Source organism: Electrophorus electricus, chromosome 7, assembly GCF_041902795.1.
Source record: "Electrophorus electricus isolate QZ-2024a chromosome 7, ASM4190279v1, whole genome shotgun sequence".
Taxonomy (NCBI): domain Eukaryota; kingdom Metazoa; phylum Chordata; class Actinopteri; order Gymnotiformes; family Gymnotidae; genus Electrophorus; species Electrophorus electricus.
Genome location: NC_137503.1, coordinates 4,679,769 through 4,701,841, shown reverse-complemented (window position 1 = coordinate 4,701,841; position 22,073 = coordinate 4,679,769). Strand labels below are relative to the sequence as shown.

At 43.5% G+C, this 22,073-nt stretch overlaps 1 protein-coding gene across 3 annotated transcripts in view; it reads left to right on the top strand.

The window, feature by feature from the left end:
• The window catches only part of pde4ba (phosphodiesterase 4B, cAMP-specific a), an 87,398-nt gene that overhangs the window by 34,214 nt on the left and 31,111 nt on the right, over positions 1-22,073 (top strand). For 2 of the 3 annotated variants that reach the window (XM_027027065.3, XM_027027067.3), the window contains exons 3-5: positions 19,872-20,066; positions 20,715-20,751; positions 20,893-20,963. In XM_027027065.3, coding sequence (XP_026882866.2) covers positions 19,872-20,066; positions 20,715-20,751; positions 20,893-20,963 — 303 coding nt within the window. Of the gene's footprint in view, positions 1-13,884; positions 14,033-19,871; positions 20,067-20,714; positions 20,752-20,892; positions 20,964-22,073 lie in introns of those variants that run through there. The other variant, XM_027027068.3, reaches the window with a different exon arrangement.

Genomic DNA, 22,073 nt, shown 5'->3' with positions numbered 1-22,073 from the left:
TTTTCACAGCAGACAGATCTGAGTGACTCAGACTATGGCATATTTGGAGCCAGATAAGCTGGTTTGAATATTGCAGAAACTGCTGATTTTATGAGATTTTCCCGTAGAGTTTACACAGCTTCGTGCATAAACAGTAACAACAAAACAAAAGAAAACAAGCAAACAAAACCCAATGAGTGGCAGTTCTGCAGGCAGATGAAAGGTAAAAGGAGAATAGAAAAGTTGGCCTGAGCTGATGGGTAGGCTAAGGTGGAATAACTACTGTCTACAAAAGTCTTGAGTTTGTGTATTAACCCCCACATACTGTCATAGTCATGTGCTAGACCTGGTCATCTCAAAGAGGTTAGATGGTCTCACAGAGGTTAGATGGTCACGATCTTACAGACTGTAAATGTTGCAGTATCTGACTACTATTGGATCTGTTTTTTGAATAGTGGATCTTGGCCAAAGTGTGATGGATGGACTGTTGTGGGTGCCATCTTCCTGCCGACTCTGGAGAGCCGTTCACGGCTTCCCACACCCACACATCTTCAACCTGAGGTTCAACTCTAGACGTACCAAATGTATTGATAGTGTCCTCCCACTGGAGAGAGAGTAAAAGAGCCTACAGAAAAACCATATACTGTTTGCATGAAGACAGCTGAAAGCGCTTAGCACAGACACAAAGCTTGCTAGGAACTCTTATTTTTCCTGTCTGATTGACAATCACCAAGACAACGCAAAATAAGACAACCCAAAATTATCTCGTTCCACTGTAGATAGATTAATCCTTAATATCTTTACTGTATTCTTCTTTGCTGGTAAATGTATTGAATTTGTTGCATTCCAACTACTCACTAACCAGATTTTTGGCTTATTATTGGCAGATGATCTGAATATTGTCAATTTATCATTACAACATGGGTGTTATCCACATAGTCTCAAAATGGCTAGTGAGTCTTTACTTCTCAGTGTATCCATAGATCAACATCCATATTTCAATCTCCAACGTTTACGCATTAGGCAGACACTCTTATCCAGAGCAACTTACAGTTTCCGTCACGTAACGGAGTGTAGTGTTAGTGTGGCGCACTTGCCTAGAGGAAGTACTGAACCCCAGGCTCCACCAGGAGAGGCAGCGCTATTACCCAAGTACTCTAATGTGGTTTTCAACCCTTGAACATCACTGAAAACATGAATGATTTTGGAGTTATTAGCAATTTGGCTGGCCTGTCTTTGCTCTCCTATATCTCGGCATTGCATCGGTGGCACAGTGGCCTGCTGGTTAGCATGTTTGCCCCTCTCAGTGCTTGGGTCTTGTGATCAAGTCCTTCTCTGGGTGCAGTGTCCATGTTCTCCCTGTGTATGTGTGGGTCCAAAAACATGGAGGTTAAGTTCACTGGATACTCTAGATTGTCCTGTATGAATGTGACCTGTGTGTAAGTATCGACAGATATAGATGTGTGCATGTATGTCCCGTGATAGTTGGTGCTGGGTCCTGGTCTTCAACTTCTCTCCATCCCTTGCACCTGGTGTAGTCCCCCAGGGGGCTGTGGGTTCTGATAGAAAGTATGCTGTGTGTAAATTGGCTGCTGCTTCTCATTGGTGTGTGAGTGATTGTAAAAGCTGATATCTGTCTGTGAAGTGTCCTTGAGTCTGAGAAAGGTGCTATATAAATGTAAATAATAGTAATAATAATAATACAACTGTATATGAGATTTACTTGAGGGAGTTGAGCTGCAGGAGTTGGTTGACCTCTCTGGCACAGTGTTTGGTTAAGCTCCTAACTAAGTGACTGTGATTACTCTGTTGCACTGGGTACACAGGTGCTATGCAGATTCTGGGGCAATTACTAAATCTTCTTCCCCCAGCTGATATAATCAACAGATGCAACATTTGCTTGCTTCCCAAGGCAGATGGTACAAAGTTCCATCTATTCTGATGGCATCCTTGCTGAGACATACAGTATGATGAGATCAACCCGTCTCAGAACATTGAGACAAAGATAAGAAAGAGTTTCAGGTGACTGAAAATGAAGGTCAGAGCAAAGATCATTTGTTAATTTGAGCTCCTTTTCTTTAAAGACCAAAAACTGTTCCAGGAGTCTGCCTCTAGTCATTGTGGTCCCAGTTCTGAATTCAAATGACAGGCTTACTGCCTTGCAAAAACTCAAAAATCATAAAATGCATATATACAATATTGCATTCAATTAGTACTCCTCTTGTAAGACATTGCCATTTATATTTTATTAGAAAGCAGTTTTTATGCAATTTTATGCATAAAGAATCAAGGCTGTTCGTAGAGCAAATGGAACTTAGTATGATGTTCTTAAAAAATTGGACTTTTTTTCTTTATGTCTGGGTTTTTTTGTGAATGTATCTATATTTTAAAGGCTGATTATTTTGGGTCATAGGAGTTCTGTATTGAATTGCTTTTCTTTGTCTTCTGGTGCTGTGGCCTTTATATGTGTTCATTTCATTTGTTATTTGTAATCTGATTGGGCACTTGTGCTTGCCCTCATTTCTTTTGTGGTGATGTGATAAAATAGCTACTGACTAATATAAGGCAGATGCACTTGCAAGACTGCAAAAGCCCCTTTGCACTTGCAACATTGCAAAGCTTCTTTCTGAGTGGTGATTAACACTGTGAGCTCCGGCACAGATGACCAGCAGGTTGGCGTGTCTGTGGTGGCGGCTAGGTCATGCTGAGAAAGTAAAAGCCCTCCCTTCAGTTCTGTTCCAACCTCCTGGGTTTGCTAATTAGCTCAAGCCAGCACCTACAATTAATTAGTGAAATCAACTGGTACAAAATCATGGCAGGACTTTTACTTTTTGAACCTGACCTTTTCCTGCCAGTTCCCAGCTAGTATTAGCACAAGGCCTGCTAAAAAAAAATAATAATTGAAGGATGATTGAAGGATATAGTTATGAAGATGAAGGGAATGTCTTTTTTCCAGAATGATGAAAAAAACAAAAACATTTTGGGGCATGAGGGCATTGCCTTTCCAGAAGTTTAAAATATCAACTCAAATATCAAATATCAATATCAAAATATCAATAACAAAATATCAACTCTCAAATTTGGCAGGCAGCCATGAGCATCCAGCCATCCTGGTCAGACTGTACACCAGCATGGGTTTGCATTTACTAGAAAGGGGAGTGTTTCAGCAAGGAGAGTGTTTCAGCAAGGGGAGTGTTGCAGAAGGCGGAAGGTTGGATTGACTGAGGTATTTCCTACGCCAGGGTAGGAGGGCCTTGCTCAGAGGAGACCTGCTCTTCGGTTTAAAGCAGAATTCGCTACTTGTCACTAGTGCTATTTTGCATGATGTGCTTTGTTCTGTATGATTACTTAGATCACTTGTTTCTGATCCTCTATCTCTTTCTCCCACTCACTGTGTCTCTGTCTCTGTCTCTTTCTCTCACTCTCTCTCTCAATAATTTCAGGTAGGTTGTAATTTTGCTTTTTGTCTACCTCAGTGAATGTTGCCAGAAAAGAGTTGGCTTCTTTCCTGATCTTCATAATGGAGAGTATAACAGAGAATATAAACTATATTACAGCATCCTCTCGGCAATCATTTAGATGTGTATACTACAGGTTTTGGGAACTGTCAAAAAGAACAAGGCATTCACAGCATTTCTTTTAAAGAATGAGGAACTAACTTACTCTGCGTTTTCACATCATGTCGCCACAGTGCCACTGATAGCTCACTGATGTCCTCCATAATGACCGATCTGTCAAACCGCCCCTGCTTTTTTGCGTTGTGTGCTGGTGGTCGGTTTCTGTGGGGCTGAGATGTGATCCTTCGGTTCAGGTTGCAAGCCAGACTCCAGGAAACATGGCCCAATCCAAGTGGGGCTCAAAGTCTCCCAGGTGGCCCTCTGCCCACGCTTAGTGACAATGGGGTGGTAAAGTGAACCATCACACACATGGCTCCTCCAATAAAAGACCCGCGTCATCAGTGATGTAAGCAGAGGCCTAACCGCCCCCTTTGGGCCATGGTGATGCTCGGGCCACGGTGGCTTGTCTAAACACCCAGCTGTCAGAATCAAGAGGTTCCAGAATCTTAGGCTATTTTTCCCATTCCATGTAGAGCCAAATAAATTCCAGATGAAACGCTCTCAATGGTTTGCATCTCGCTTTATTTACTGAATAGATGCATATTTAAGTCTATAATACTTGGGTGTTAATTCATCCATGTCCGGCTCACCGTTGAGTGCCTTGGCTGCAGTGCTGAGTTGTTTGTACTTGGTGAATCTGTAGGACAGATTCCTCACATTTAATTCCCCATTTGTTAGATTGGCGCTGCAGGATCCCTGCAAGATCATCAGCATAATTAACTGCTGTCATCTTGTAATTAAAATTACGCAATCATCATCGTCACATCGTCACGAATTCTAAACTTTAAAATTCGAATTTATTCTAATCCGTGCTGTATCATAGTGGGTTGGTCTGCGCTGACTTTGTGTGGCATGGCTTTCCCAGGGTGATACTGCTGATGTGGTCGCTGGATTCAGTTTCTTTGCCTGTCCTGTGCGCGTCTGTGATCATTTCGCTGCTGAAGACTCCATATAGAGCTTTTAAGGGGTTAATTCCCACTTAGCAAACATACCTAGCGAGCACCAGAAAGTAGACCATCCACAGCAGGCTTCTGAGGTTCTGTTGTACAGATTCTGCCATATTGCTCTATTTTTGCTTTCTCTAAGTTTGAGGTTCTAAAATAATGTAGGCGAATTTTTTATATGCAGTTGCCAGTTACTACCTCTTCTGCTCTTTAACATCACTGCAATGTAACAACACTACATATCATTGTGTAGTGTCCAATTATCTTTCGTACAGCGGTTGCGGAATCAGAGGACATTTTTCTAAACTCTGAGATCATGTTCAGAAAGAGAAAGAGAGATGAAGAGAGAGAGAGAGATGTATCACTCATCTGCCACCCTGCAATTATGTTAAGGTTCCTTTTGTTCTGGGCGTGTGTCAGACAGTGTCTTGTGCTTTGCTGTTTACTGCAGACCTGTGAGGGACCACGTTTGTGTGCACCTAGGTATGTATGTTTTGAAAATAAATTCACAGATACACCGTTTGCTTTGGAAGATGTTTCTTATCAACACCTCATGGAGCTTTCATAACTGGCTTGGGGTTTTGTTTGTACTTGTTATCCCTACCTAAGGTATTTTATTTTGTGTGGTGTTTTCTTTATCTATCTTTGCAGTGCAGGTACTCATGCATGCGTGTGTGTGTGTGTGTGTGTGTGTGTGTGTGTGTGTGTGTGTGTGTGTGTGTGTGTCATACTAGAGAAAGAGACATGCTCACACACACATTCACACAAACACGATCTCTTCATGACTTGTTTTAATGCAAAGTTACTGACTTGTGCTCAAGTCTTACTTTGCTGTAATTAAAATAATTAACTCTTATTAAGGCGATTCCTAATGTTCTTTATATTAAGGTCATATGTTCTTTCAATAGCAGTTTATTGCCTTTCCTGCCCTGCACAAACACACACACACGTACTCACACATGTTATACATCAAACCTAGCAGGTCCTCAGGAGAGTCTTCTCTGATAAGAATCTAGAGTCACAAACCTGGTTGCTGTGGCAACAGAAGCAGGGCATTAAAAAGATTAGGTGGCTAGGGACACCATGGCAGGTGTCTGTGAGTCTGTTTGTGTGTGTGTGTGTGTGTGTGTGTGTGTGTGTGTGTGTGTGTGTGTGTGTGTGTGTGACAGCATACGTAATATGTGATCAGCATGATTAAGTGTGAGTGTGTGAGCATTCGCTTCACCACGGATGCGGCTAGTGAGCTAGACGTTTATGCTTCTTGCTGTTGTGTACGCATCCTAAATGAAAGCATTATTACCCTGATGGGTGACATTGGCGGCGTGCCCAAGAGCTGACCGTGTGATTTGCTCGGTGTAGAGCTGAGCTAGAAGATTTGCCACAACTCACTCCGAAATCAAAGCTCAGACCAGGACACATGGGACATACATGAATAAATTCTCATCACCATCAATGTCACCAAGTAATGGAATTTTTTATGGGACAGGTTTTACAAAATATTTTTCTTGTAGCATAAAAAAATTGTACTTGGATGCTCTGCTTGCCATCCTCATTCTTCTAGACACATCATCCGATCGATAGGAATTTCTTTTCCTCGTTGACTGTCGTGCCTCAGTGCCGTGTAGTTAAGGTGTTGGCCTCGTGGGTACTGCTTGCGACGGGCTGCGTCCGCGTCACCATCCGGGCCCTCCGCAGCCAAAGGCTGACTCCGGCCAGGGCCCAGATTCGGTGAACCACATGCCTGCGTGTGCGCGTGGAGTGAGACGACAAGCTTCCCTTCATGTCTTCCAGCAAGAGCAAGGTCCGGACTCAGCTGTACCTGCAGCTGCCAGAGTTATGTTTACCGGTAGCCTGACCCAGAAAACCTCGCCCTGGGAAGCCTTCTGTGCACACGTCGAAATTTGTTTCATTTAGTCCCTTGATACTTTTGCCTCTGTGCCAGCCAACAACGACAACAGCAACAAAAAATCTTGCTGCTGGCAGTAGTACATGTTCCGATACTCAACATCTTTCTCTCGCTTGTGTCAATCTGGTTTTAGTCTGGAAACACAGTGTGACCATTTTTTTCGGCTGCTTTTCCTAAGTGTTACAGATGCAGGATATTCGATGGGACAAATAAACAAAGAGCCTGGATGCATTACAGCGTGCATTCCTGTATGTGTTTGTGGTGTTTCTCAGTTTCCAAGGCTTTGGGTAAACAGCACAGGGCTTGTGATGATGAACAACTTCATGTCCATCTATATCAGGAGTGAGTTATGGAGCACAGATGCACTGTTTGCTTTATTTCACCCAGCATCGTTTGGGCGGTTCGGCTGGCCTATTCACTGCAGGCTTACATGGAATAAACAGTTACATTTCAGATTGTTGAGTTATTGTTTTGTTAAGGTTTCCTGACCGGAGACTCTAGCTCACTGTCTCCCGATGCATGCTGGGTAACCAAAGAAGGCACAGAGGGGTTTGTTCATCAATAGAACGAAAGGTTCAAAGTACACGAGTGAAATGAGCCTGATGCAGGTTGTTCTGCATACAGAGTGGACTACTTGAAGACAGGGCAGCTTCTCACTTTCTGAGCGAGACGGAGAGACCATGAGAGGAAGAAAAAAAAACAGGAATGGAGATAAAGGACAGAATAACGGAGAGATGAAAACAGACCAAATAAGGACAGGTGTGAAAGTGCATGAAGAAGCAGCCTGTGTTTAAACTGAGGGACACCAGGCATGACCAAACACTGGTCTTAAAAAAAGCCAAGAAACATTCAGTGGAAGTGGCCCCTGGGAAACTTCACGCTTAAGATGAAGCGAAAGGATTCTATCCAGAAGATCCACTTAAAGGAAATGGATTTTGATTAGACCAAGAGCACACCAGAGCACAGCTAATGGCACAAACTCTATAAACAAGTGGCTTATCTTTGCCGTTTCAGACAGGTTGCATGGATGTCACTGGTTGAGATGAAACTCTGCGAGGTTATGAGAGAAGCAGAGCAGCTATCATGGTCAGCTGAGGGTTGACTATTTCCCAGTGGGACTATTTTCCCAGGTGACACCAACTGTCTACAGCCATTCCATCCTGTCCAAAAGAAAAAAGTAGTTCCTCTTTCCTTTTCTCATGCTCTCGCTGCCCTGCACCGTACCCAACCGCCGCTCCGGATGTCCCCGGTGACCTCGGCAGGAGCGGTTTGTGGTGTGTCCCCGTGGCGGCCCCGCCGAGGACGCGTCGCTTTGTCCTCCCAGGCAGGAGAGCAAGAGCCGATGACATACAACCCCTTCACGGGAAACAAGCATGGTGGTGTAACCAGAGACTGTTGCGAACAGGTCGTCCTCTCCAAACCTCCCTAGTGTGCCGTGGCCCTTCAGACGCGTGTCGACCACAGTAGAGGTGTGGCACTGGCACAGATGAGACACGAGGTCCCTTGTGCCCCCTGGAAGCTGGAAATAATGGCTGTGACCTTGCCCGAGGAACAGAGGACACATGGCACTTCTCTGAATGTGAGCGCATTTTCTTACCGTCGTCACTCCTGGGTCTGGTAAGTTGTTTATTGGCTGCTGGAATGAATACAGGAGTCCAGCAGCTTTCGCGAGACCAATTATGCTTATCTTGTGTTGAATTTATGTTGATGTTAAATTATAACGCTCTCTTAATTCTCATAGATAGGTTGCTATGAAAGAAGCCTTAATAGTAAATTGACTTTCGACGGTACAAGAGTAAGCATACTAATGAAAGCTTCCACTTATCAGATTTTATTTATCTTTTATTTATCTTTTGCCCTGACAGATGCACTGAACCGAATCCTTGGGATTACCAACTTAATTTAAAAAACAGGGACTTCTAATGAAAGTTTTTTTTTTCTTTTGTACTATAATAAGCTCTGCATTTCTGTTGGGAGTTGAGTAAATACTGAATGGCTGCTTGCTTAATTGTGTGTGCATGTTTGTGTGTGTGTGTGTCCGTGTGTGTGTCCGTGTGTGTGTGCGTGTGTGCGTGTGTGTGCGTGTGTGCATGTGTGTGTGTGCGTGCGTGTGTGTGTGTGTATGTATGTGTGTGTGTGTGTGTGTGTGTGTGCGCGTGTGCGCGTGTATGTGTGTGTGTGTGTGTGTGTGTGTGTGTGTGTGTGAGCGAGAGAGAGAGTATATGGACATACCATGCCCTTACCCTGATTTAGGCCTATAATTAGAGGCTAGAAGATTGTGTGGGTGGGTGGGTGGAGTCTGTTGTTTCGGTCCTGCTGAGGGCATTTTCCTGGGCAAGGCGGCCGCTGTAATAAAGGCCATGGCAGAATAGTCCTCTACTAAGAACAAGGACTTACTCTCCGCCAGATGTAGTAGAGCTCTGCTCGTGCAAATAGTGAATATATTTGCAGTCATTTTCCCCGGCCTCTCATACACACACATACACACACACCCACAGAAACTAAACTGGTTTCACTCATGGCAATGAGTCTGGGGAAATGTTCTCACTGTAGATTCAGTGACTAGCCATATTTGAGCAGATTCGTCATCTCTTTAGACTTCAGAAAAAACTACTAACTACTGTATATCCACTCCCAAAACAACTTCCCCACACACACACGTCTGCTCCCACATACACGCACACAGTAACTCACTATGTGCTCATGCCTTGACTCATATGCTCGATTATGTTTGCTGCTTCTTTTTGGTGCTCTTCAGTGTATACGGTTGACGTGTTGATGTTCTACCTCTTCTAACAGATACTGTATTCAGGCTCCAATAAGCCAGCTGTCATGTCAACACACAGGATCGTCTTACGCTTTGCATTGTGCCGCGGGTCACGAGATAGCTGCGCAAACACGCACTGTGTTAAGGTCTCATACAAACACGTCTCTTCCCAGACAGAGTAACTCAAGCAGTCTGTAATGTGAAAACAAGCATAGTCTGATTCATTACACATGTTGAATCAAACTCACTAGACATATTTGCATCGAATTATCTCATGTGCGTGTGTAGCTGTCTAGTGACACGCCTTTGCATTTTACATACTCGATATCTTATCGTGTTAATACAGTACACAGCACACAAAAGAGGACCAGAGATCAGGTGAGACCTTGAGACTAAAGTGTTCCTCCTTCCTCATTCTGAGATAGAGCTCCAGAGCTGTGCATGCTGTGATTCGTGGGGCCCGGGATCTGAGAGCAGGTCAGCTGTAGTGTTTCCTCTCAGTGCTCCGATCTGATGAGAGCTGACCTGCAACAGGTCCACTACTCCTGCTATTCATCTCCCCCTCTCTTCATTCAACTCTTCACCGTCAAGAGAACGCTGTGGCGTGATTCGGCCCTCGACTGGGTGCCCGAGCGGAGCGATTTTACCAAACGTGTCGCACGTGACGATCTCGCCTGCCCCGAGCCCTCGCGGGACCCAGAGACACTCCTTCCGCTGATGATCCAGCTCTGAACATTTCCGCGAGGGTACCCCTCTGGTGGCACAGGTTTGGAGCGCGGCTTCTAACTGTGTCTCCCTGCCTGCTCACCTCACCGTGGAAGTGCGAGATCTCACATGGCATTCGCACCTCCTCTGTAAACCAGCGGACTTGGGCCTTGATGTGACACATGCGCTCAAAAAAAGTGCTATTTGGTAGGGTTTTGTTGTAGTTGTTAGCAGAGTTCATAAATAATTTCAATAAACTCAATGTTGGATTAGATCCTGCATGTTGGGTTGTGGTCTGGGCTCTCTTTTGGCAGGGTTGAGTTCATTTTCTCCGGTCAGTGGCAGCATTTGATCTCCACATGTCTTCCTCGCCACATTTCATGCTAACTAAGGAGGACACCACTTAGTTAAAGAAACCCTTTGTGGTGTGCTGACTGGTCTGATTAGCCTTTGCTGTATTTAAATATTTATATCACCCTTTTGGGGTATTTGGCCATTAAATAAATGATGCACCAGACTGATGGGTTATAGATACATCGCACTGACAGCCTCTCTTTCCTTCAGTAATTCCCAGTGCAGAGGGCTAATGTTCATGCCTACCTGGGTTGGACTTCTATCTAACGCATCCTGGATTCACCCTGGATCCTGAGCTGTTATCTAACACATCCTGGATTCATCCTGGAGCCAGATCTGTTATCTAACTCATCCTGGATTCATCCTCAAACCTGAGCTGTTATCTAATGCATCCGGGAATCCTCCTGGATCCTGGGCTGTTGTATAATGCATCCTGGATTGCTCCTCTTCAGACTCTACGGACAGCTCCCCAGAACTGCCGCACAACTCATCACGAACGCTGAGAGCCATCAATCTCAGGAGGGTGTAGGAATGAGGAGCATGCTGCCCTCCCTTTTCCCAGTAAGACCAGGGAGGAATCGGGCCCCGCCCCCACACAGGATCGACTCCTGATACGCAGCTGCTTACTGTCAGTGTCACAGTGATTTGTCTTAGCTCTCTGTTCATTGGCTGAGCCCCAACCCTTCCCCTCTTTGCTCTAATCCCCCTCTCCGCAGTCGTATCTCACTCCGTTTTACGTACCTGATGAGTGGCCGTTCCTTTTACACAGCTTCAATATAACATACACTGATTATGCATATAAAGTTATCCATTTAACACTGTGATATGACCTAAAGTCAGCAATCATCTGGAACCTTCCGTATCGGAAGGCAGAATATTCAGCATCCAGCTGATAAGGCGGAATCACTAGAGAGCTTGAAACAGCGTTTGATAGGCCAGGGTTCCTCATGGAAGCTTGATCTAGTTAACCCTCCTATATTATACACCCCTATAGAGGATTTTTATTGGTTTGCCGCATGCCTGCTAGATTACTGGTGGATTACTGCTAACGTGGTTTGATTGAATGTGATGCAAAACCAGACTATCCATGTTGTGTGTTACTGCCACCTAGTGGGATGTCTGGGATTTGGAATTTTGCCAGTGGCTTCAGTAATAACATTGACGTAATTGCATATTTTGCTTTGCGAAGACCTCTTCTAATTGCCACTAATCAGTTCTAATTTTGCACATTGAATGTATCACTTGTGCAGTCGTTTATATCAGTTATTCACATGTCCAGATTACAATTTACAGAACTGTAGACTGACATGGGATTTGGAGTGCTGCGTCTAAACTGTGCTGTGGATGACTGGTGGAACTGTCAGATTCGCTCTCTCTTTCTCCCTCACACCACACACACACACACACACACACACACACACACACACACACACACACACACACACACACACACACACACACACACACACACACACACACACACACACACACACACACACACACATTGCGCCACACATCTGCGGTACCCTGCTGCACCTCTGTTGACTATTTTGTAGGTAATCATCCTGAAAGCAGAGAGACCATCTAAAGCTATTATCCTAATCGGCTTTCTTCTCTCTCCATCTCTGTCTGTCTCAGCCTGTTTGATGACAGGTTGACTGATTGATTAATGACCTCATGAATGAAGGGCAGCTCCAGCGTTCTTTTGTCATGGAGAGTAGTGTGACGACTAGCTCACTTCTCCCCAGACACACGACGTTTCAGCATTGTTCTGCTCTGACTCACACTCCCTGTCCCGGTCCTGTAGCCCGTTCGCCATGTATTGTTGTCTCCCAGACACCTGGTGCGCGGCTTATGTCTGTCCCCTGAAGCCAGCCCCTTTGTCTCTATCAAAAAAAAGAAGGAAATAGCACCTGATCCTAATGGGGGTTACCATGACGATTGGCGAGCCGGCGATCGCCCTGCGCCCCCCCAACGCCTGACTGGAGCCTCCGAGCAGAGCAATGGCTGGAAGGTGCCATTGTGTCCAGCAGCAGAACTTCATGCACGCTCTTAATGCTTCAGCATTCCAGCACAGCCAAGCGCCTTTAGTGGGGGGCGGGGGGGGGGGGGGGTTGCAGTGTGTGTTTTAGATGGATTTTACTTTCTTATCCCATTTTAAATTGAACTGAAGAGCTGAATGGGATGGTTTCTATTCTACCCATGTGAGTTAAAGAGTAACTTACTGTGGCATTTCAGTTTTCTCTAGACTGAATGTGGGACATTTGTGGGACACACACACACGCAAACACACACACACACTCGCGCGCACGCACGCACGCACACACACACACACACACACACACACACACACACACACACACACACTTACTTGTAATTGGAAGGTTGCTGGTTCAAGCCCCACCACTGCCAAGTTGCCACTGTTGGGCCCCTGAGCAAGACCCTCAACCTCAAATTGCTCAAGTTGTACTCAGTCATAATTGTAAGTCGCTTTGGATAAAAGTATCAACTAAATGTAAATATAAAACCTGAGCAATACCTGAATCTAGGAATCCATCCACTTAAAGGAGTAGAAGTGTGTCTAACACCTTTTATTTGAAAGAAGGAAGGTGTCAATTTTCTAATCTCTTATGTGAGATTAATAGTTTAGATTTGGCATTGGGCCTTTGGGCTCCTTCTTGGTTATGTTTGTTAACATTTGGGTCTCTCCAAACAGTTGTCTGCTCTTTGATATAAGAGTTTGGGAGCACAAATTACAAGGAACTGTAATTACATTAGTGCTCTTAGGTATGAAGAGATGTGGGAGGCTTGTTAAGGTGGACTACACAGCTACAATTAAGTCATATTACTGAAATGCATGATAGCACATCAGGAATTCAGTTAGAAAATTAGATCAGTGCTGAGAGGACGTGGAATTCTGAGTATGTGTGTGTGGGTGCCTGTGTGCATATGTGCATATGTGTCACCATGCATTTGTGTATTAAACTGGCATTAGTTGGCTTTTACTGAAACTGAATTAAATGTCACACACTCATTACTCTGCCTTACACTGCACTAGGGAGCAAAATCCCTTACAAACTGTACAGGCTGGTTCAGCAAGTGAAAGTGTGTGTGGAAGGGGATGGGGGGTGGGTCTGTGTGTGTGTGCATGCATGCGCACGTGTGTATGTGCGTGCGCAAGTGTGCGCGTGCATATATGCGTCACCATGCATTTGTGTATTAATCTGGCATTAACTGGCCTTTACTGAAACTTTACTGAGTGAAATGTCAGACACTCACATTATTGTGGCTTACACTGTGCTAGGGAGCAAAATCTATTGCAAACAGTACAGGGCAGTGCGACACATGAGGACAGTGTGTGTGTGTGTGTGTGTGTGCGCGTGTGCAAGTGTTTTGTGTGTGTATTAGCTCACTTCACCACTGCGTCACAAAATGACACTGTTCCTAACTCCAGATCCTGTCATTCACACTCCCAGCCCCAGTCCGGAGCTCCATTCCAGGTTTTCTGTGTAGTCCCTGCACTCCGAGTAGCAGAGAGCCCCACGTTAGGAGGAAGTGTGTGTGCTGTGGGGCTGGGCTTGATGGGACGGCGGGCACACACAGCCAGCAGAGTTATGCAGGGCTGATGTTGCTAGTGCGGGTCAGAGTGCGCAGAGGCGAGTCCCGGGGCCATGTACCACAGATCACCCTGTACCAAAAGCAGGGTCCACTTTGACTTCAGTGAAGAGGTGGTGAAGAGGCTGCATGCCTCCATCCACAGGTCAGAACTCCCAACTTCTTCCACTTTCTCACCTTTCTTCTTGCCCGCTCTCTTTTGCTCTCCATCACGTGTCTGACTGCCTCTCTCTCTCTCTCTCTCTCTCTCTCTCTCTCTCTCTCCTTTTCTCTCTCTCTCTCTCTCTCTCTCTCTCTCTCTCTCTCTCTCTCTCTCTCTCCTTTTCTCTCTCTCTCTCTCTCTCGCTCTCTCTCTTGCTCTCTCTCTCTCTCTCTTGCTCTCTCTCTCTCTCTCTCTCTCTCTCTCTCCTTTTCTCTCTCTCTCTCCCTCTCTCTCTTGCTCTCTCTTTCTCTCTCTCTCTCTCTCTCTCTCTCTCTCTCTCTCTCCCTCTCGCTCTCTCCCCCCTCTCCCTCTCTCTCTCTCCTCCTCTCTCTCCCTCTCTCGCTCTCTCCCTCTCCCTCTCTCTCTATCTCTCCCTCTCTCTTTCCCTCTCTCTTTCCTTCCTTCTCTCTCTCTCTCTCTCTCTCTCTCTCTCTCTCTCTCTCTCTCTCTCTCTCTCTCTCTCCCCTCTCTTCTATTCTTGACCCTTTCTTACCCAGCTCTGGAGAACATCTCTTGGCTTATGTGTGCCTTCAGAATTTATGCATGCCTTCAGAAGTGAGACAGGAGCCCTCAATGTTAAACCTCCTCTGTATTTACCCCCCCCCCCCCCCCATCCCTGCCTGACCACCTCAATCTGTCTAGTGTTTTAATGGACATGTTCATAGTTCTGGCAGTAGAAGTCCCATATGATTGTTTACAAACCAGTCTGTAATCTGAGTACATCTATTGAATGAATTATCCTTTGAGGCAATATAAAGGTGCTATTGTATTGACATCATAATTAATGCAGTTTAGTAGTTTCACTTCTCATACCTATTTCTCATACCTAGGGTTAGGCTGATGTCAGCATTGGTTTTTGTAAAGGTCTTTTTTTTTGTTTCTGCATGAGCTATAAACCAGTTTGTCTTGCCAAACTTGTGTATATATATGTATGTATATATGTGTGTGCCTTATCTATTATAAAATACACATATACACATTCTGTGTTCATTTACATGACACATGTACTATTGTTCAATGTAGTGGCGTACACTACACTACACTACTGTGCAAAGGACTTCTTTAGAACAGCATACCGAGAGAGATCATCTCTGTGGATTTGTGCAGAAGGCAGAAGATCAAATGGCAGGCTTACAATTTAGAGGCTTTCCTCCATGACCTCTGGAGAACAGTCCTGTGTTTGTTATGCTTCTAACAAACCCAGTTAGTGCCACTATGGGGGGAAGAAAATCAGCCGTCCCAATAAGTAAATACTGCAGAGAGACGTCTGGTTGCAATGCCCTCTCCAAATATTTTGCTGTGCTTTCAGCATCTGGTTCTGCATCCTTTGACTGTGGAACTGTTTACTTAAGCTCCTGCTTACAGAATGCAGTACTGTGCATGTGCATGTGGAAATTGGCTGGCGGTACACCTGCTCTTGAGGTGTGCATGGATCCATTACCATTCTGCAATGACTTGAGTGGAGTAAATTTACTCATTTACGTCCTGTACATGCATCCCTGATCTGCATAAATCAACACCTAAATTATGGCCTAAATCACCATATGACATAAATCACCATAATAAATAATGACAGCCTTATTTAACAAATACCACACGCAGCATGTGGAAGTGCTCTGCCTTTTTTGGTTTAAAGAACTAAGGGAATTTATGGGGAAAAAAAATCTACCTTTTGAAGGCATCTTTATGGTCTTTATTACTGCCTATTACATGAAGACCAGATCCCATATTCCAGTATTTTTCTTTTAATATTCTTATGCATCATGAGCTCCTTTCTTATACCAGCCAGGTGTGATCACATGAGAAGTAATATGAATGCATACTCCTAGCCATGCTCATATCCTGCCTTTACCTAAATTTGTGCCTTTTGGGTGGTCAAGGGAAAAAAAATGAAGTATGAGTTCTGTGGTGTTTCAGTGATGCTTCTCTATGCTCAAAACTTGCCTTCTTCCCCAAAGTCATGTGACTAGAGCCAAACCTGCACATGTCATGAGATCTTTTGACCAGTTCTCAAAATGTCCCCATGTTCTTCACATAACTGGATGTTTAATAAACAGGGCTTCGTTTTGTTTAATATTTCATTATTTTTAGATCTGTTGGAGTCTGTTTGAGATCCCTTGTGACAGGATGCCGTGTGTCACAGCTTGCAAATGCTCAAGGAAGACCCTTAGCTTAGCTACAGTACTCTTTGATCCAATGTGTGAGGTGTTTTCTTTATTGTCCCCTTATACCGTTTTGATTACTAGTTGGCATTTAATTGTCCACTTCAAAGCATGATAGAACTAAACAGAATAGTCAATTCCAAAATTCCTGGACACAATTCCGATTTCCTAGTTTTTTCCACCAGGTCCACTGTAAAACAACTCACTGACCATGTTCATGTAATTCTCTTGCGCATGTTATTGGAAGATGGCATTGTTTTGCTTTTAGCTGCACACAGTAACACTTTCCTAAATGGCAGGAAGTTGTTCAGTAAAGCCCTCTTTGTTTGCCTGCAGGCGTATATTTCCCAGCTGGTCATCTCGTTTTGTCCTATGTCGTTTGGTAAAGGAGATTGGTCCACAATCACAGTGACGACACATGCGTTTTTCACACCTACTCTCCTCTATGTGCAGCTGTCGTGACCCAAGATGACTCTTTGCATGTCCCGTGCAGTATAACTGGTTTGGTCATGGTCAGTTTATCTCGTATATAAATATTCGTATCGTAATATTTGAAAAAAGTTCAGTCACACTGTTTGAATTCACTGGTAGTGCAAATAAAATGATACAAGCGCCATGCCCTTTTATAGTCACTAAATACATAAATCACTCACCTACAAAACTTTGTGTATTTAACATAGTAGTTTGGTTTTGCTTCCAAGGTTGAAAACAGTTGCTGCTGAGACTAGCAAAGGTAGAAGATGCTAGATTACAGCTGTACCTGGTTTTTAGCGATAAGTATAACTATAAAGATGTGCCAGGATTTCTCATTATTTGTCATTTGCCATATGCTGTGCATGCTGAAACATACTTGTGTTTACTTTAACATTACACCAGGGCTGGGTCCTCGGAGGAATCATTGACATGGGAACTTGATGTTTTGGCTAAATCAGGGGTCTGTGGTCTTCCTGATAGTTTTTTCAGGCTTGACCTCTCCAGGGGGTGTAGAGTGACCCAGAGGACAGGATGTCCCATGGATCTGGAGCCTGCTGTGGTAGCCTGCACCCTGCACCTGGGCACATTCAGGTCACTGTACAGCGCTTTCTAAACATTCACCAAGCTCACCTCATGGCCTTCTAATTTTTTAAGTAACTACATAACAATAAATCATTAGCAGTGTTCCTGCACAGAAACATAATCTATTCACTCTAATCTATGTAAGTAAGCAATCTGTGGCAATACATAAAATAAGTGATTTGAATGGAGCTTGTGTATCTGCTGCAGTGTTGAGTTCATAATCCTTTGATGTCAGTTATGCTGGAGATAGAGCTTTTGTGCAGATGCTTTCCGCCGTCTGTATTTGTGCATTTTCCCTCAATGCCCTCCAGGGGAGTTGCGTGCGCATGGCTAGGGAAGGTTTGCTGACGCAGGTGGGCGTCTGTGCCGTAGGAACCTGCTTGATGCTCTCACGCACTGGTTTACAAGGCTTCAGTGGGGGTGCCTGAATGCTTCTCCGTCCGTCATTTAAAATCCCATTTCCACAGGTCATGTCCTTTGCCGTCTGCGAAGGTGTTTGTTGGTATAACACTGTCCCGTTAAACACTCAGCTTCCATTAAACAATTCCTGCTAAAAGAGAAACATTTTAACTGCCAGTCATACCAGGAAGGAAGGATGTGGGATGTTGATCCACTCCGAGGTGATTCAGAAGCTGAGATATAAGAAACTAGTATTAAGAGGCCGGATGTAAAATATGTATATGCTGGTGTACACAACAGAAAGAAAGAAACAGTGTGTTTACATCAAATATTGTAATACAGCTGTATTGCTGTAAATAAATATGTGATTTTATTTTCCCCTACTTTTTTGTTGTTGCAAAACTAGACATTAGAGCAAGGAAACGTCCCATCAGCTCACATGCTGAACTCTTTTACTACTTTTTTGCACACATCTCTGTGATAACATGCGCTCCTAGAACGAACGGCAGCTGCTTGAAAAGGGTTTGTTTGAGTAAGTGCGATGATGTTTCCATGACTGGTGTCTTGTTTGAAGTGGTCATATCCCCTTCACTTCCTGAGGGCTTGAAAGGAGGGGTCATGCTTCCTCTCCGAGCACTGGTGAATCTCTGAGACTTTCCAGAACCTTCTTGCCTCAGATGACTACTTATATACGTTTTTGCATACTTTCTATACATTTATCAAAATACCTTTTTGTGTTTTTTTTCTAAATGTTAATACAACATACAATGGCATGTATGAGGCAGCAAAGGATAGCACATAAATACATTTTTTTTATTATAAATTATTAATAAAAGAATTAATAAAAATGATAAATAATTTAATATGGCAAATGTCTTGATTAGTTTATTCAAAAAGGTTCCTTATCCTAAAAGAGTTTATTTTTTGTGTGATTTTTATTTGCTACATTACATTTGTCGAATAAGAAGTCTTCTCATTCAGCCCCTTCTTAAAGCATGGCTTTGGGATTTCTATATAACTTTTTACCTGCAACCATTCCAGACATCAGGGTCTGCTGTTGCGTTTAAAGAAAGGACAGTATTGTATCAGAGCATCCAAATATCTACCAAATGTAGTCTGGGGAAACTTTAGTCTAGTTTTCTTGAACATACTTGAAAACCAGTTGAAAATGTTAACCCTGTAACCCTGTTCCACAGAGCAGAACCAGAATAGGTGAGACAGCAATCCCTCTGGTACAAGACACCTAGCAAACCTGAACTGTATATTTTACTCAGTTTTTTTGGAGTAGTAAAACCTTTGAAGATCTTTAAACTGAATGAGCTTGTATTTATATGAGCTTGAATTTATATGATGCATTCTGAATAAGAGACGTGTATGATACCACACCTGTTTTAACCTGTCTTCACCTCTAAAGACATTAGTTATAGATATGTAACCTGGAGAAGTATAAATTTTAAAAATGTAAAAAATAAAACAAATAACTTAAAAAAGCAAAGAAAACCTATCAATAAACTTGCAATTCCCCTGTAATACACCAACACTCCTAAAACACAAAGAAAGAAATCTGTAAAGAGTTCTTATAAGTTTAAGGTTAAGATTTAATTTATTGTCATGACAAATACAAGTACTAGTACAAGGTAACGAAATACAGTCACAAGGTAAAGAAAGATCCAAGCTTTTTTTTTTTTGAAGCTAGGGTAAGAGCACTGCGTCAGGAAAAAATTGTGTATTCCGCATATGTGTAATATATGTAGAAAATATGTTTACTGCTCTCTGGCGCCCCCTATCACAATTCGTTTCACCTTTTTTTTTTTTTTTTTTTTTTTGCAGCGTTTTATATTAGACTATGAAAACATGGCTTTTAAAACTTATTATTATATTGTTATATGTTGTCTTATTATATGCTGCTGCATATGTCTTAGAGAAATCTAAAATACATGGTTCTAAAAGTGTTCCAATTGTACAAAATGTATGAGTAGTTTAGTTATTTTAATAGTTTCGAACAAATTAAATATTTAAGTGAGTGTGTGTGTGTGTGTGTGTGTGTGTGTGTGTGTGTGTGTGTGTGTGTGTGTGTGTGTGTGCGCACAGAAACTAGCAGCAACACAGCAGGTAAAGTGGACTGCTCTCTTATGCTCTCATGTGGATGTTTCCCGCATTTGCAGTTTTGACGTCGAGAATGGGCCGTCGGCCGGATGCAGTCCCCTGGACCCCCAGACGTCGCCCGGCTCAGGGCTGGTCCTGCATACCAACTTCCCCTGCCACAGCCAGCGACGAGAGTCCTTCCTCTACCGCTCCGACAGCGACTATGACCTCTCGCCAAAGTCCATGTCGCGCAACTCATCTGTGGCCTCGGAGCTGTGAGTCAGGCCCTTTCCGTTGCTCCTACACTATGACGTGCTTCTTCAGGTCACACACACTCATCACCCACTTCATCAGAAACAATTACTTATTAGAAACCACTTAGAAGCTGTAGCTCAGTACCTGATCTCCAACATCCACCTCATCACCGCTGGTCAGTGAGCACAGGTGCACTGTTGGCTGGAAGGTAATGCACGTACATGTCAGTTCATGTCATTAGGGGCTTAACAGAGGATCATTGTTTTAAAATAGCATGTGTAAAGGATAATAGTGTGAGAAAGTGTTGTTTTGGTGCTGTGCTGGGTTGGATAAGCACAGCCATTCTTGCCACAACATGCCTCCTTCATGACTTAGTTTCCACTGTTGGCCCACAGTGTCACTTAAGGCATGCGTAGGAGAAAATTACCCTCTGAAGTCTCATTAGCCACTCTGCTTTCCAATACCAGGGACTGTTTTGGAATGTTCCCCACAACCACTTCTTATGTCATTCGAGATTCACAAGTCCCTGGCAGCGTGTTTTGGGCTTGACAACGGCTTCGCCGTCGCTCCTCCGCCTTTGGGGCTACTGGGAGATGTGGCATTGCCGTGCTTTCATAATGCGGTTTTGCTTTGAGCAGGGCTAACATCATATCCTGTTTCAATTACAGGCATGGAGATGACCTCATCGTCACACCGTTTGCGCAGGTAAACATGACTCTACTTATGTCACTCTTACATCACTGAAGGGATCACTCAGTGATGCGATGCTATTTCCTTCTGTAAATATTTAATTTCATAGCGTTGGATTTAAACACAAACTTAAATACTATAACTTTGTTAATCTAGGTTCTCGCTAGTCTTCGAAGTGTGAGAAACAATTTCATCGTCTTGACCAATGTACAGAGTACATCAAACAAGTAAGTCAGTTTTCTTTACCTCCTAACGCCTGTCAGACTTTAATGACATTCAACTGTCAAAGATATATTTGAGAAAACAAATTATATATATATATATATATATATATATATGATATTGTTATTCTTTACGGACCTAACAGCTATTGGGCACCTAGCAGTCACAGGACTGGCTTCATAAAACATGATGGTAACTGGCAATAATTAGCACAGCAGTGTCAACTTACCACTGCGCTAAATTCACCTGTCTCCATGGTGAAAGCCAATCAAACTGGGCATGTAGCAGAGTCCACATATGTTGTATAGCCCCAGTCATTAGACCGGTGGAATGCTGAAAACTGCCGGTTACTTAAATATGTATTCGTTTAAATATGTAAAGCCAAACTGAATCTCTCCTCAGACTATTTGTGTTTAAAGCCACATCCTCTGTAACACCTACATTTGCATTTCCTATGGCAAACGTTGGTTGTATTCTGAGATCCTGCTCAAGCAAGTCATCTTCCTCTTTGTGAAGTCCTACTCTTGTAATTGCAAAATTTACCATCATGCGCTTTCTAAACAAAACCAAAAATGTGCCTTTTAAATGAATTTGTCAATTAACGAAATGGGTTTGCAGAATTTTGATGATGACTTGCATGTGTTACCAAACCCTGTTTGGTAACACATACAAGTGTAATAATCTGATTCTTGTCCTGTTCTTGCTAGGAAATCTACTGCTACTTTGGCAGGGCAGTGTTTTTTTATGAATCAATAACGTCAAACACAAATGAGAACAACATGCAATAGTTCAATATACCACACTCGTAATCAACTTTATGAATGAGGAAATGTGTTACCGCTGCACTATAACTTCATGTTAAATCTGGCAGTAGATTTTATGGATTTGATCCTAAAACGAGTTAGTGAGCTGCACCACAAGGGGGCAGTATTAACAAAATAAAGAGAAACTGCCACCTGTGCAGACAGTCGGACATATCGCTTGGCCCGTTTTTAACTTCGCATCTCGCCACTTTTAAGGACAGTCGGTCTTAACTTTCCAGATGTCCTCTGTCAGTGACACATTTTTCCGGCTGAGACAGGGGAGCGGAAGTAGAAAAGGACGTCCCTCATTTT